At 61.5% G+C, this 14,272-nt stretch overlaps 1 protein-coding gene and 1 non-coding gene across 2 annotated transcripts; one reads left to right on the top strand and one right to left on the bottom strand.

Annotated features, from left to right (window-relative positions):
* Window positions 1-312: 312 nt before the first annotated feature.
* Window positions 313-9,794, bottom strand: FSCN1 (fascin actin-bundling protein 1). Its single transcript, XM_086373825.1, has 5 exons — window positions 8,841-9,794; window positions 2,581-2,737; window positions 2,373-2,494; window positions 1,938-2,105; window positions 313-1,626 (listed from the first exon to the last, which is right to left on the bottom strand). Exons 1-5 carry the CDS (start codon window positions 9,670-9,672, stop codon window positions 1,424-1,426), a joined length of 1,482 nt encoding a protein of 493 aa, XP_086229951.1. The 5' UTR covers window positions 9,673-9,794; the 3' UTR covers window positions 313-1,423.
* A 3,961-nt stretch (window positions 9,795-13,755) lies between these two features.
* On the top strand, window positions 13,756-13,828 carry TRNAG-UCC (transfer RNA glycine (anticodon UCC)). Its single transcript has one exon. It is a non-coding gene; the product is annotated as a tRNA-Gly (tRNA).
* The last annotated feature ends 444 nt before the right edge of the window (window positions 13,829-14,272 follow it).

Here is a 14,272-nt window from a genome sequence, read left to right as displayed (position 1 = left end):
ATATCTGATCCAGGCACCCACCCTGGACCGCAAGCCTAGTCCACCCAACTGACTCCTCTCAGGGCCGCTCCCCACCTCCGTGGGAGCCTGCGGTCTGGGGCTGTGGATGGACGCACTGGAGGCCTCTTCAGTATGGAAAGGGGGCAGCCCAGGCCTCCACGCTCTAATCAAGGCACACCTGCCCAGGTGTGCTGGTTTGTGTGGGCTTGACCTCTAACCCCTAAACGTGCAGGAGTCGGGTTCCCGGGCCCACACCTCCCGTCTGCCTTCATCCCAACGCGCACGCGCGAGCACACACACACAGCCTCCGGGTTGCAGACTTGCGTTATTTTATTTTGCTCTTTCCAGTCTGAAGCTACTATCATGGGCGTTTAGAGTTATACAAATGACACTTACAAAAAATAAAAGACCAAGACACCCAGAGTGAGATGCATGGTGGACACTAACCGGAAGGGAGGGGAGCCGGCAGGGGAGGGGCTGGGAGCCATGGGCGGGGGTGGGGGGCAGTGGGGGCTTCCAGGGGGCTCCCAGCTGAGGGCGATGCCCAGCTTCATCCCGCTGAGACCCAGGAGTCTGGTCAGACAAGGAGCACCGACCACACGGGGCCCTGGGTGAGGCGGTGAGGGGCCTAGCACCACCAGGTGAGACCCAGCCCTGGGGTGGGCACTCGGGAGGGTGGGGCTGGAGAAACCCTCTGGGAAGGTGGGGGAGTTTGGATTTGGGGAGGCACCCCGCCTGCCCCACCACTAGTGGGAGGAGAGGGCGCAGAGGCCAGAAGAGGCCTCTGTCTCAAGACCCCCTCAAGCCCACTCATGGCTACAACCAGGCTTGCCTGGGGCTCCTCCAGCAATAACATTTCATTAAAAAAAAAATACTGATTTGGTCATTTTCTGCTTCCAGTCAGGCCAGAGGGAAAGCAAAGAGAGACAGGGGCAGGGACCCGGGATCACAGCAGGGTGTGCAGGGGCAGGAGCCGGCCCTGACCTGTCCGGTTGCAAGGGGAGGCCACCGACAGGCCTGGGGCAAGAGCATGGCTCCTGGGGGTGTGGGGGAGGATCAGGAGGGGACAGGAGATTCCAGTTACGCACCCTGCCATTCCAGGGGGGCGGGGGCTCGGGAAGGCCTCCCAGCTCCCCGACTCCTCCATGGCCTCTTTGGGGAAATAAGGCTCAGAGTTGTCTGAGGTCAGGAGAGAGAAGTTCCAGCCTCGCCCAGGGCGCAGAAGAGAGGGCAGAGGGCCGGGACAGCCCGCCCAGGGCCAGGTCAGAGTGCCGACCTGCCCGGGGGATGACCGGTGAGGGCACCGTTTGCTCTGGGTTTCCAGTTTGAAAGGCAAGGGGCTCGCCACCCGCAGCAGAGCCCCCAGGAGAAGAGAGTTAGTGTGGGGCGGGGGCGGGGCAGGGAGGGGGCCAGGGGCGCAGGCCTAGTACTCCCACAGCGTGGTGGGGTCGATGGTGTCGGCGCAGGCCTTCAGGACCCCCGCGTGGTCCCCCTTCAGGTAGTGCCCCCCCACCTTGATGGCCACCTTGTTGTAGTCACAGAACTCCAGGAAGAAGTCCACCGGGCTGTCGCTGCTGCTGGTCACCGACGAGTCATTGCCCACCATCCAGTACTTGCCCGTGGAGTCTGCAGGGGCACAGGGGGGACCCTGTCAGGCCCTGCCTCGCGCTCTGCCCCCCACCCTCCAATCACGGCTCCCAGAGTGTGGCTGGGGTCTGCCCTGTCCACCCACGTGGATGGACGGAGCCCCTCCCAGAGCCCCCTGTCTAGTGTGGTCTCCCTCCTATACCCACGAGAGCGGAAGGAAGGGGCTCCCCACCAGCTCGAGCTCCCACATGGGGCCTGGAATGGCCCAAGCCATGTCAGAGGGTCAAGTGGGGCGCAGAGGCGGGGGGGGGGGGGATGCCCCACCCAGTCCCGCCCACAGGGGCACCTGCCTTTGATGTTGTAGGCACCGTCTCGGAACTCCAGCTGGAAGACGTCATAGTTGGAGCGGTTGGCATCCAGGGTGCCCGTGACCTTGCGGCAGCCGATGAAGCCGTGCTCCCCGCGGAACACAATGATGGGCCGGTTGATCAGCTTCATGAGGAAGAGCTCCGAGTCCCCTGTCCCAAGAGGTGGGAAAGGCAGTGAGCCTCAGGGGGATCGGGGCGGGGGCCGGGGGGGTGCGACGCCCAGGGTGTGTGTGGCTCAGAGAGGGACAGCAAGAGCCTAGGGTCACACAGCACGCCAGCCCTAGGGGAGGCGGGGTGAGGGCGGTCTGGGAGGACACTTGGCACAGGGCGGGCTTCCAGTGGGGTTGGTAAGTGACCATGGCACAGCGAGACCCCGCCCCAGGGAACTGCGGCTTGAGGTGTGCCCAAGGTGGCTACCTGCCGTCTCCACGGAGGCCGCCAGCTGGCCGTTCTTCTTGGCCGTCACGAATTTGCCATTGGATGCACGCAGAATAATCCTCCGATCACGCCACTCGATGTCAAAGTAGCATCTGGCGTCCCTGGGGTAGGGGGGTGGGGGACAGGGTCAGGAGAGGTGCCCCCTGGGAAGGGCCGGTCTGGGCGAGCACAGGCAGCGGGCACTCACTTGGTGGATGCGGTGGACTGCACACCCCCGGTGGTTGTCAGCGTCCAGTACTTGCCCGAGTGGGTGCGGAAGGCGCATTTTTTGGTGTCGCGGTCGATCTCCAGTTGGAAGGTCTCTTGGTCAGTCTCTTCGTCCTGATTGGCCGACAGGTCCATACCTGCGGGGAGAGCCTCCAGCTAGGACCAGGGACCCCCGCACCCCCCAGTTCTGGCTGACCCTCAGCCCTGCCCTCACACACCAGTACAGTGGGGGGCGGGGGGGCTACTGAGAACCCACTGCACGGCTCAGACCCCTTGGCCTCCACATCAGAGGGAGAACCCAGGACCCCGGGCCGGACCAGTTAAGGACCAGAGCCTGCTAGGTCCACTTACACATCACTTTCTCTGATTACAGACATAGAACTCTTCAACAAACCAGATGCAAGAAGATACTGTAGAGCCAACAGGGAGAATCTGACCGTGGCCCGGGGTTAGAGGGGAAGGGTTAATTACTGCTAATCACGTTGTCAATATGTAAGAGGATGCCTTGCTGTTTATAGAGACGCAGGCAAATGCCCGGATGTCTGAGTTCTACCGGAAGTACAAGCAAAAACAATGAATGGAGGCCCAGGGAGCTGGGAAGGCAGCTGGGGGGTTGCTACTCGGCGGTTCATTGTTCCCTCCTGCTTCTGTGTACGTGTAAAAGTTCAAAGAGCAATTGCACACGCTCCTTTCAGGAAATCTAGAAAACTCCTCTGAAAGTGCAGTCACACACCCGCAACGCGCACCGCACCCCCGGAGAGCCCCTGTGAACGCTGGGCAACCACAGCCTCCTAACGCTTCCCCTGCGTTCACACATGCGTTTTCTTGACCTTAAAGTGCACGCAGGTGGCAGATCGCGATTTGCACACGACCTGCCTAACACCTTCACGTGTGTCCACATCCTGAAATCATCTGTGAAAGGGGTGGCTTCCGAGGTTTTGTTCCCACAAGCTGCAGCCCCATTGCTTTTGCACACCCGTGTGGACTCCTCCAGCTAAAACCTGCAATGCGACCTTTGGTCACAACCACAAGTTCAGGTCCCCAAGCACCATGGGCCTAAGAGCCTCACTGTCGGGTGAGGTGGGCCTCCAGGCCTTTATGAAGCCGGGGCTGGTGGCAGGCACCCCTTCAGATGAGAGGAGGCTGGTGGGTGGCAAAGGCTGGGGGCTGGGCGCCGCACCCCTGGCCCAGGACCCCTTCTTGGTTCTCCAGGCTCCACCCAGAGGGCCTGACAGGCGTCAGCCCTGTGCTGACCAGGTCTCGTGTCCCATGTCAGCACCACCTTGCCTCACAAGAGAGAGGGAGACAGAGAAATAGTGCCCTTGCCCAAGGTCACCCAGAGAAAAAGCTAGGGGTCCCCGGGCTCTCGGGAGAAGGGGGCAAACTCCGGCCTCGTACCAAGCCCTGCCCCCCAACCTTCCCTCCCCTCTCTGGACTGGTGGCCGCGGCCTCCACGAGTCACCCTGAATAGACCCTCACCACCGCTGGGCTCGACCCCTCAGCCCCCCAGGGTCGCCTGAGCCCCAGTGTCAGGGATCAGCTGTCTACTCAGGCCCCGGGGTTGGGCTGACTCCATCCACCACAACACCCCCCGCGGAGCACCAGGTGAGGAGCAGCGAGGGCTGCGCCTGCTGGGGCTCCCAGGCCCCAAGAGGTGGGCCGTCCTGGGGCCACTGGCTCAGACCCGTCCAGCCAGCCTGCCCCACCCCACCTGACGGGCCACAGGGCACCATGTACCCCACGCATAGGAGGCTGGCTGATGGCAAAGAAAGAACAGGGGAGACGCCCCGCCGGGCACACCTCGGCAGCAGAAAAGGCAGAGGGGGCTCCCCAGGGAGAAGGGCAAGGCGGGCAGGGGAGGGCCGTAAATGGCAGTCAGCCCGCCCGCGCTTGCCAGCCTACCTGCTGGTATGCGGCCCTGCAGGTACACAAGGCTTGCACCAGGCTCAGGCCAGACACACCTGGGGGCCCTTCTCCAGGAGACTTCAGGTCCCGAGCGCTCAGCCAGCCCTGAACCCCTGCTCCTCCCAGAAACTCCCCTCCCAACCCTGGGGTGCATAAAGCAAGACTGCAGCGGTGGGTCCCTGCCCTGGGCCACACGACGACCACCGCCGTCTACTCAGCCACTCAGACCCTGTCCAGCCTGGCTGTGTCCAGTCCTGGAACTGGTGTGGATCAACAGGCCTAGGCCAGCGAGCAAGGTACTCAAAGTGGGGCCCAGGCGCCTTGCGTGAGCAGCACACCCCTCCAGCCTCAGTTTCCCTCTGTCAACCCGGCTCGGTGTCTCTCCGTCCTGCCAGGAGATTGAGAGCATGGAGGGGCCCGATGCCAAGTAGACATGGGGTATTCTGCCCCCACAGGAGGGGCTGGGGGTAGTGTCCACTCCATCCAGGGAGGCCCCTCTTGGCTCCAAGGCCATGCCCTGATGGGAAAGGCCCCACTCGGCCTTGGAGTCTCTAATTAGAGCTGGGTTACTATGGGAACAGGGTTTTCTTTGGGATTTTTCTTTTCATCAACAGCAGCACAGAAAGCGTGAGTCACAGGCCCACTGGAGCCCCGGGAAGTAAGGAGAGGGATGCGGGGGCTCACCAGAGCCCACAGGCACATCCTCCCACCCCGGAGACGCCGGGCCCCGCCCCTGTCCATCATGGCTTTCCCAGTCTCCAGCCCCGGGGCCATCCTGCACAGACCAGCCTGCAGCACACCCCATGGTCTCATCCCCCCGCAGCCTTAGCAGTCCCCAAGTCCCCTGGATGGTCAAAAATCAGGCGCTCTCCACTACCCCCATTCAGTTTAAGGGAGGGAGCCCAGAAGCTTCTGTGGCTTCACCTCACTTCTCCTCCTTGCTGTCAACTCTTGCCACTACCTAACCACCTTAAATCCCTACTCCATCCTTACATGAGCTGTTCCCTGGGGCCAACGTGACCTGCCTTATCAAGAGAACTCTTACACATCCTACAAAGCCTGGCTTGTCCAGCCCTTCCTCAGCCAGCCAGCCAGCCTCACCTTCGAGCGCTGGGGCTGGGCACTTCCTGAGCACGGAGACCCCAGGGCACAGCTGGTCAGAGGCAAAGGGGCTATGAGATCAGGGTCTGGCTGGAGCCCAGGGCAGTGTGTGTAGATGTTAGTCGCTCAATCATGTCCAACTCTTTGCAACCCACCATGGACTGTAGCCCGCCAGGCTCCTCTGTCCATGGGATTCTCCAGGGAAGAATATTGGAGCGGGTTGCCATGCCCTTCTCCAGGGGATCTTCCTGACCCAGGGATCAAACCCAAGTCTCCCTCACTAAAGGCAGATAGATACCTTACCATCTGAGCCACCAGGGAAGCAAAGCCCAGGGCAGGTAGGCACCAAAGAAGCTTGAATACAGCTCACTCAGCGGCCCTGCCTGTGTGGTCACAGTGACCCCACTTCCCAGGACCTGGGGTGGATGTATGCCATCTGCTTTGTCACAGCAGCTCTCAGGACCCCCAAGCCCTGGTGGCCGACCTTGCCTCTAACAGTGGCTGCGATGACCCCGTCCCAGAAATACGGTCTGGCCACAAAGAACGTGCCCAGGTGGAGCCCTTTACAGATGGGGAGACTGAGGCCGGAGAGCAGCTTGCAGCTTCAGCAGGAAGCACCCCACCCGCACCGGGCCCTGGCTGCTGGGATGACTCACATCCCCCACCGGCAAAACCCAGGAGGCTCCTCCTTCCTGGCCCGCGTTTCCCAACATGTGTCTGGAGGAGCCTCCCCCTCCTCCCTGCCACGCAGGCCTGTCTAAAATGGCCTCTGCAGGCACGCCCCCCAACCCCGCGCGGCCCCGAGCCCCCCATCACCCTCCATCCCGCCAGGTAGACCCGACGTCAGAACGGACCCCAGAACCTGAAGCCAAGGCAGCCCCAATCTTGGCCCCCAGAGCTCCCTCCCCTTTAAACACACAGATGAGCCCTTGGCTCTCCTGCTGCAATTTCCGGCAGCTCCTCTTGCCCCATCGGCCTGAATCACAGCATGACGCCCCCAGCGAGCCTCACTCAAAGGAGAGGGTGTCTGTCCAGGCTCGCCACCTGGTACCTGCCAAAAATACCCCAGGCTCTCTCTGCCCCTTCCAGGCCCAGGGGCCTCCTGGCACGTTTTTCCCAGGGAAGGGGTGGGATGCAGCTGGCAAGCACAGAGCATCCTTCACTGATAAGCACCCACTCCGGGTCCTGCAGCCCTGCTGGCTGATCCAGTCCCGTGGACCAACCTCACAAGCTGCTTCTCGGCCAGCACTGGGCTTTCTGCTCCTCTCTGCCTCGGGGCCTGTGCACAAGCTGTGCTCTGTGTCCTCAACACTGTCCCACACACCTGATACAGCCCCCCTTCTGTTCATCCTCAGGTCAGGTCAAATGTCCTCCCCGGAAAGGGACCTCTCCCATCTAACCCAGGGCCCTCATGGACCACCTGGAGTCCCAGACACCTCTGTTGCCCAAGATGGGGCTCATGTCCCAATGAGGACACAGCGCCCAGCAAGGAAGGCGCCGGGACGTGCTCACTTACTCACCACTCAGGCCTCAGCATGCCTCACTCGCTAGGGGCTCAGTGTTTGCGGAGTAGGTGAGGAGTCCTGCCCCACCTAGTGCTGTGTGAGACTGGAGAGGGGAGACCCTGTGGTCCCCAGAGGCTGGGAGGCATCAGGGGGTCCAGATGAGGGCCCTTTCTGGACTCAAACCCAGTTCTGCCTGCTGCATACTTATGTGTGACCTTGGGCACAGGGCTTCTCCTCTTTGGGCCTAAACCCGCCCATCTGCAGGATGGAAGAAGCTTGGCCCACTTCAGTCCGCAGCCGGCAACTTCGGGTGGAGCTGCCAGGGGGCTGCAACCACCTGGGCAGAGTGCGGACCTCAGGAGGGTGGTCATCAGGAGAAAAGTGGGGCCATTGCCTGGGGTTCCCACCCAGCTATCTCCAGAGGCCAGGGTCCAACTTCCTGTCTGGGGGGAGCAAGACACCCAGAGGTTCCCCTGGGAGGAAGAAACAGACTGCCTTCTGGACCAAAGAAGGGGCGAGGGCGCCAGAAGGAAGAGAAGCCGCCTGGGGTAGAATCTGAGCCGGGAAAGAGGGGGCTCATTCTGGCGCGCAGGCCGGTAGGAAATGGCCAGGCCAACGGGAGGCCCCGGGAAAGGACGCGTCGAGTTGCAGCCAGCTGTTCCAGGCTGGAGTCTTAGCGGGTGGGTTTACTCGAGGAGGGGCGCTTTCCGAGGGTGCCGGGCTGGGGTCTCCCGGTTCAAGCTGGGACCGCTCTCGGGCACCCACGAAGGAAAGCGCACCGGCCGGGAGCCGCAGGGCGGGGTGCCTGGCGGGCAGCCACCCCCACCACGCCGCCCTGGACCTGGGCGCGAGCAGGGAGGCCGCCTCCTGGGGCGGCTTCGGACGGAGCACCCGGCCCGGGAGGCGGCGCGGGGGGTTCCCAGCAGGGGGGACCCACAGAAAGCCGACTCCCTCCCCGCCCAGCCTCATCTGGTTTTCTCATCCGCAGAGACCGAGCAGGACAAAGGGGGCGAGGGAGGGCCCTGTCGAGGAGCCCGCCCCCTGCTCACAAAGGCCGCGGCCTCAAGCGCGGGGCGGACGCGGGAGGAGGGGCTGGGGGGGAAGGGCAGACACTCGGGGCGCCCCCCTCCAGCAGAGGCCAACCCCTCCCAGCAGCCAGAGTGGGTGGAGAGAGGCCCAGCCCCGGGGGAGGTGAACGCGCACCCTGCGGAGACCAAAGGACCCCCATCCCACCCGCCAAAGGCGGCCCTTAGGGAGTGCGGGAGCGCCCTGCGCGGGGGGCGACCCCTCGCTCCGCCCTGGAACTGAAGACTCACTAACGGGGGGAAGGGCACGAGGCACCGGGCGAGGGGCGTCGCCTCCCCCAGGGCTGGGCCCACGGAGCCGAGGGATCCGCACGAGTCGGGAAGACACAGACTGAGCAAGGGGTGCGAGGGTGGCACCCGGGGCGGGGCCTAAGAGCGGCCTAGGGAGCCCCAAGCCCAAGGCGGAGTGGGGGCCGCGCCACGGCCCCCAAGGATGGGCAAAGCCCCACCCCTCGCCCCTTCCTCGGGGTCGGAGCGCACGCCCTGCGGCCGGGTAGGGTGGCCTGCGCGCCTAGCTGGGGCGGACCGGGCGTCGCTCGGGATTGCCGCGGGCGAGGAAGGGCGGGAGGCGGTGGGGACGGGGGTGGGGTGGGATGCGCTTTGTGCAAGGCCCGGAAGAAGCGAGGGACGGCATCCCCACTCACCCTGGCGCGTGGACACGTTCCTCTCGTTGGCCGCCTGCAGCACGACCTGGGCGCAGCTCTGCTCCAGGGCGAAGAGCTCGTCCTTGCCCACCTTGGTGGCCTTGCCCGCCTTGAGCGTGCCGCTGGGCCCCGACGGCGCCAGGTAGCGGCCCTCGCAGTCGCGGAAGGCCACCTTGCCGGAGCGGAACTCCAGCGTGTAGCCGGTGGCGGGCTCAGGGTGCGCCACTAGGCGCCCGTCGTGGCGCAGGAAGCGGTGGTCGGCCGTTTGCAAGCTGTAGCGCTGATCCTGGAAGGCCAGCGTGATGAGCGAGTCGACGCCCCAGGGCACGTCGCGGTCCACCGAGATCTCGTCGGCCGGCCGCGCGCCCAGGTGCGCGTAGCGCTTGCGGGCAAGGCTGTAGATGTTGACCTGCGGGTGCATAGCGATGTGCACGCTCCACTTCTCGGCCGGCGACACGGTCTGAGCGAAGCACGACAGGCGGTCCTCGGTGCCGCCGAAATAGCGCCGGTGCACCTCGGACTGCAGCGACCAGCGGCCGTCGTCGTGCGCCACGATGAGAAAACGGCAGTCGGCGCCCGGCGCCTCGTGCTCACAGGTCACGTTGCCGTCCTTGTCGGCCGCCAGGTAGCGGCCCAGGTGGCTGCGGAGGCACACGGCGGCGCTGCCCGCCTCGTCGGGCGGCTGCTCCAGCGTCCAGATCTGCTTCTTCTTCAGGCTGCTGGCCGAGGCGTTCACCTTGAACCCGAACGTCTCGGCTGTCAGGTACTTGTTGCTGCAGTTGATGAGACCGAACTGGATCTGCAGGGCCTCGGCCGTGCCGTTGGCGGTCATGGTGGCGGCTGGCGGCGGGCCGGCGCGGCCCGGGCGGTCGGTGGCGGGTCCCGGCGGCGGTGCCCTGCTCCTTTGTTCGGCGGCAGCAGAGGCCGTGCGCACACCCTCAGCAGCGGCTTTACAAAGCCGGCTCGCGGCGCCCGAGCCCCTTTATAGGCGGGGTGACGTCAGCGCCGCCAGGCCCCGCCCCCGTCCCGCCCCTTCCCGGGGGCTAGCAGAGCCGGGGACGCGCCGGCGTAGCCAGTGAGTGGCGCGCGGGGCCTGGAGGGGCGCTGGCGGCAGCTGCGCTCGCAGCGGCCCCTCCTTCTGCACCGCCGGCCTCTGCAGTACCCCCCACTTGGGGCCACCGCCCCCTTTCCCCCAATACCAAAGCCCCACCCTCGCGGCGCCGCAGCCTGAGGGCTCCCACAGAGCAGGGGACCCCTCGGAGGCCCCCCCAACCCCAAGCCCAGTCGGGAGGAAGGCCCGAGTCAGATTAGAGGTTGTGGATTAGAGACGTCGGAAACCACGGAGCTCATCAGTACTAGCGGAGCGCTCCGGAGGCTCCTGGAGGAGGTGGACTTAGCGCAGAGCCTTGAAAGAGCAGAGAGGGGACCCTCTAAGTGCCTGTGGGCGGAAGGGTGGGCGCAGGCCAAGAGCTGGGAAGGGGTCTGCCGACCCCAACTCACCCAACCCAGGCTCTGCAGCCTCCAAAGCGGGGTCTGTGGTTCCCCGAAGCGTCCCTCCCAGAACACTGACCAGAAAGGCACCCTCCTTCCTGGGGGTCCAGGCACCCAGCCCCACTGGCCCAAATCAGTCTCCGGAGTAGTGACAGCGTTCCCATCCCGAGGCTGCAGAGGTCACAGGGTTCTGGTGAGGTTCACAGGCATAGAGCGAGTTGCTGTTCCATCACTGAGTCGTGTCCAACTCTTTGCCACCCCATAGGCTGAGGGACGCCAGACATCCCTGTTCTTCGCTATAGAGTGAGTAGTGAGCCCTTTTATGGAGCAGGTAAGAGATGTGCTAGGACTCAGGAAGCACAGCCCTAAGGGGGGCAACCCGCATCTGGAACCCCAGGGGCCAGCACGCCTCCCACTCTGTACCCACCCCCAGGTCCCACTGCACTGGACTCTGAGCCTGGTACCCAGGAGGGGATAATTCCTACAGATGCCCATCCCCACCCCCACCCTGGAGAGGAGCACTTCCCTTTTCTGAGCATCTCCAAAGGCCAAGACTTTTGCTGGGACATTCCCCACATGCCAGGCAAGCCCCTGGAATGCCAGCGTGACCACAGGCTGCCCACAAGGTCTGGAGGCTAAAGGCAGAGGGCCCTGAACTAGCTCCCCAGCTGGTTGGTCTGTGCCGCTGCCTCTCCCCAGGCAGCTTCCTCCAGGGGCTTTTATCTTCCTGTTAATTCCGTGTTACCTTCCTGTTATTGTAGGTCAGGTAGGTTAACCCGTAGGGCCTTGAGCCCTAGACAGTCACTGCCCATAGCACCCCCTCCCACAAAGCTCTGGAGAGCTGAGAAGCCAAGTTTCTCATTCTGAAGTCGTCTGATAGGTGCTTCCCTGGTGGCTCGGTGATAAAGGATCCACCTACCAATGCAGGTGAACCCGAGTCTGTGGGTTTGATCCCTGGGTCGGGAAGATCCCCTGGAGGAGGAAATGGCAACGCACTCCAGTATTCTTGCCTGGAGAATCCCGTGGACGGGAGCCTGGCAGGCTACAGTCCATGAGGTCGCAAAGAGTCAGATACGACTTTCAGTGACTAAACAATGACAAATAGGCTTGAAACCCAGGGTCTCCCTGGCTGTGTGACTGTGGTCAAGTTACTTGACCTCTCTGAGCCTGTTTCGCCTTTTATAGAAGAGATGCAAATCCCTCATCTCAAGGTGGTCTGAAGGTCCCTGAGGACTTGGAAATCAGACCCTGTCCCTGGCCACCCTCAGAACCCATTGCTATCCCCAAGACTCTCTAGTTAGGGCCAACTCTCTGGCCAGCTGCCATGGCTCATAAGAGAGGATGCCAAATAACTGAAGGCTGGGGGCAGCAGTCCCGTGCTGACAGAGAGGACTGGGATCTGCTGAGATGCTCCTGCTGTGGGGCTGGAGTTGGGGGCTCCTGCCTCTCAGTCAGGCCAGGGGTGGGAGTAGGTCCAGGCTTCCCAGGTTATGCTTTTGATGGGTACAAAGACTGGAGAGCCCAGCTGGGTGGTAGCCCTGGCTTCTTGCACTGGGCTTCCTGCAGTCGAATGCACATCCTGGTCCTCAGTTTTTCCATCTCTAAAATGGGCATCATGATAGCATCTGTCCCGGGAAGAAGCCTAGAGGACAGGAGCTCACACACATGAATGGGACCAAGGGGTTCCTGGGACGTGGCACTCAGTTTTCGAACCAGGAAGGTCTTGGGCAGATGGGGACAAGTTGGTGACTCCACACACCAGGCACCTAGATGACAGTGCCTGGCACATGGTGAGCGCTCATAAACGCCCGCTGGTCCTGGGGACACAGACGGGCCAGACTCCCTCCAGCCCCCTAAGACCCCCAGGAATTCCCAGGACCCTAGTCGTATAGTCAGAGCGATGGTGGAGCACAGCTTTAGGACCACTTGGCCAGGAGCACAAGCCTTGTGCCAGTTTGCTGAATAAATTAACATCAGATAGAGCAATGCGGAGGATGAGACATGGAAAGGGAACCTTGGTTTTCCCCGTGGACAAAGGCAGGCAGGTCAAGTGAACAGATTAGAGACTGAGGCATCGGGGAATCAGGTTAGTTAGTCCTGAGACTGGGGATGGGAGGAGTGGGGAGGGGTCAATATATGAAGAATTGAGGTTAATTTCAACAGGTCTGGAGCTGAGTGATTATTATTTAATTTTTTCTGAATAGACAACACATTCACATAGTTCAGATATCCCCAAATCTAAAAAGGCCTTTGTCCTCCACCTCTCTCCACTCCCACCCCACTACCTGCATAACGGCTGTTAGTTAGACTGTTGTCTCCTTGAACTTCAAAGACAAGCAAACTCAGATTTTTTTTAAATTGTAGGATAATAGCTTTACAAAACTGTGTAAACCCACACTCCAGTGGGTCTCAAGCCTATTTGTTGTCGTTTAGTCTCTCAGTCGTGTCCGACTCTTTTGTGACCCCATGGACTGCAGCCCACCAGGCTCCTCCATCCACGGGATTCTCCAGGGAAGAATACTGGACAGGTTGCCATACCCTTCTCCAGGGGATCTTCCTGACCCAGGGATCGAACCTGTATCTCCTACATTGCAGTCAGATTCTTTACCACTGAGCCACCAGGGAAGCCCCTTAGATGAGGAGAAGGGAAAGCATCTCAGGGTTTTTGTTTTTTGAATTGAAGTACAGTTAATTTACAATGTTAGTTCCTGTTGTACAGCAAAGTGATTCAGTCGTACATATATATATTTTCTTTTTTAAATATTCTTTTCCATTATGGTTTATCACAGGATTTTTCTCATTGAAGGATAATTGCTTTACAATGTAATGTTACTTTCCACTGTACAAGAACGTGAATCAGTCGGGTTTTTTTAAATTATTCTTATTCGTTATTGCTGAAATGTCAATGTAGCAAGAAAATCTTAGGTCAGTTTAGCCGAAGAGCATTTTCAAAACTGCTTGTCTGCTCTGCACCCACATTTCCTCCTCTCGCCTTCCCTGAGTGCCGGTTACAATGGGAGCCTTTGTGTCCAGAGCGGCCACACGGTCCTGTCCGCAGGCTCCACCTCAGGTCCCTCTGGGGAAGGACAGGAACACGGACACTGTGTCCCTGGGCCCCCCGGGAACCCAGGAGCCACCTGAACTGCCTGGAACGAGGGCATGGCCTGGGGAGAACGGACGTGCTTTGGCTGGGGCTGCTCCCAGGCTGGCCACCGGGCGCCCTCCTGCCTGGTCTGGGGAGGAAAACGAGGCCACCAGGAGGGGCTGCTCGGCCCAGCCTGAGCCCAGGTCCCCGAGTCACAGAGACTCGGACTCCTCCCCACCCGACAGCCTCCGAGAATTTCTGTGCCTACCCACCACGGACAGGAAGGGGCTGTCCCATGCCCGGTGCATCCCCCCCACAGAAGTCACAGGAGAAGGGACTTCCCTGATGGTCCAGTGGTCAGGACTCAGCGATTCCACCGCCGAGGGCCCAGGTTCGATCCCTGGTCAGGGAAGTAAGATCCCACAAGCCGCGACAAAACATTCCCTATGAAATGACACGCTGCCTGGGTTTTGCCTACAACTCTTCCAGACAGGGTGATGGGTATGTGGGGATGACTTATGTGAGTCTCTCTCTCTTTGTTTTTGGCCCACTCAACCTGGCTCTGACCAGGGATCAAACCCAGGCCCTCAGCAGGGCAAGCGGAGAGTCCCAAACATTGGACCTCCAGGGAATTCCCGAGTCTCTACTTGAATAAATGTTTGGACATGCCCATAATAAAAAGTTTTAGGCAGGGCTTCCCTGGTGGTGCAATGGATAAGAATCCGCCTGCCAATGCAGGTGACGCGGGTTCAATCCCTGGTCTGGGAGGATCCCGGATGCCATGGAGCAACTAAGCCCGTGCACCATAGCTACCGAGCCTGTGCTCGAGAGCCTGGGAGCCACAGCTACTGAAGCC

Source organism: Bos grunniens, chromosome 25, assembly GCF_055505025.1.
Source record: "Bos grunniens cultivar Pamir isolate PY7600 chromosome 25, Bosgru_T2T1.0, whole genome shotgun sequence".
In the NCBI taxonomy this organism is placed as follows: Eukaryota; Metazoa; Chordata; class Mammalia; order Artiodactyla; family Bovidae; genus Bos; species Bos grunniens.
The sequence above is the reverse complement of the archived record's forward strand: the minus strand, read 5'-3'. Positions and strand labels throughout refer to the sequence as shown.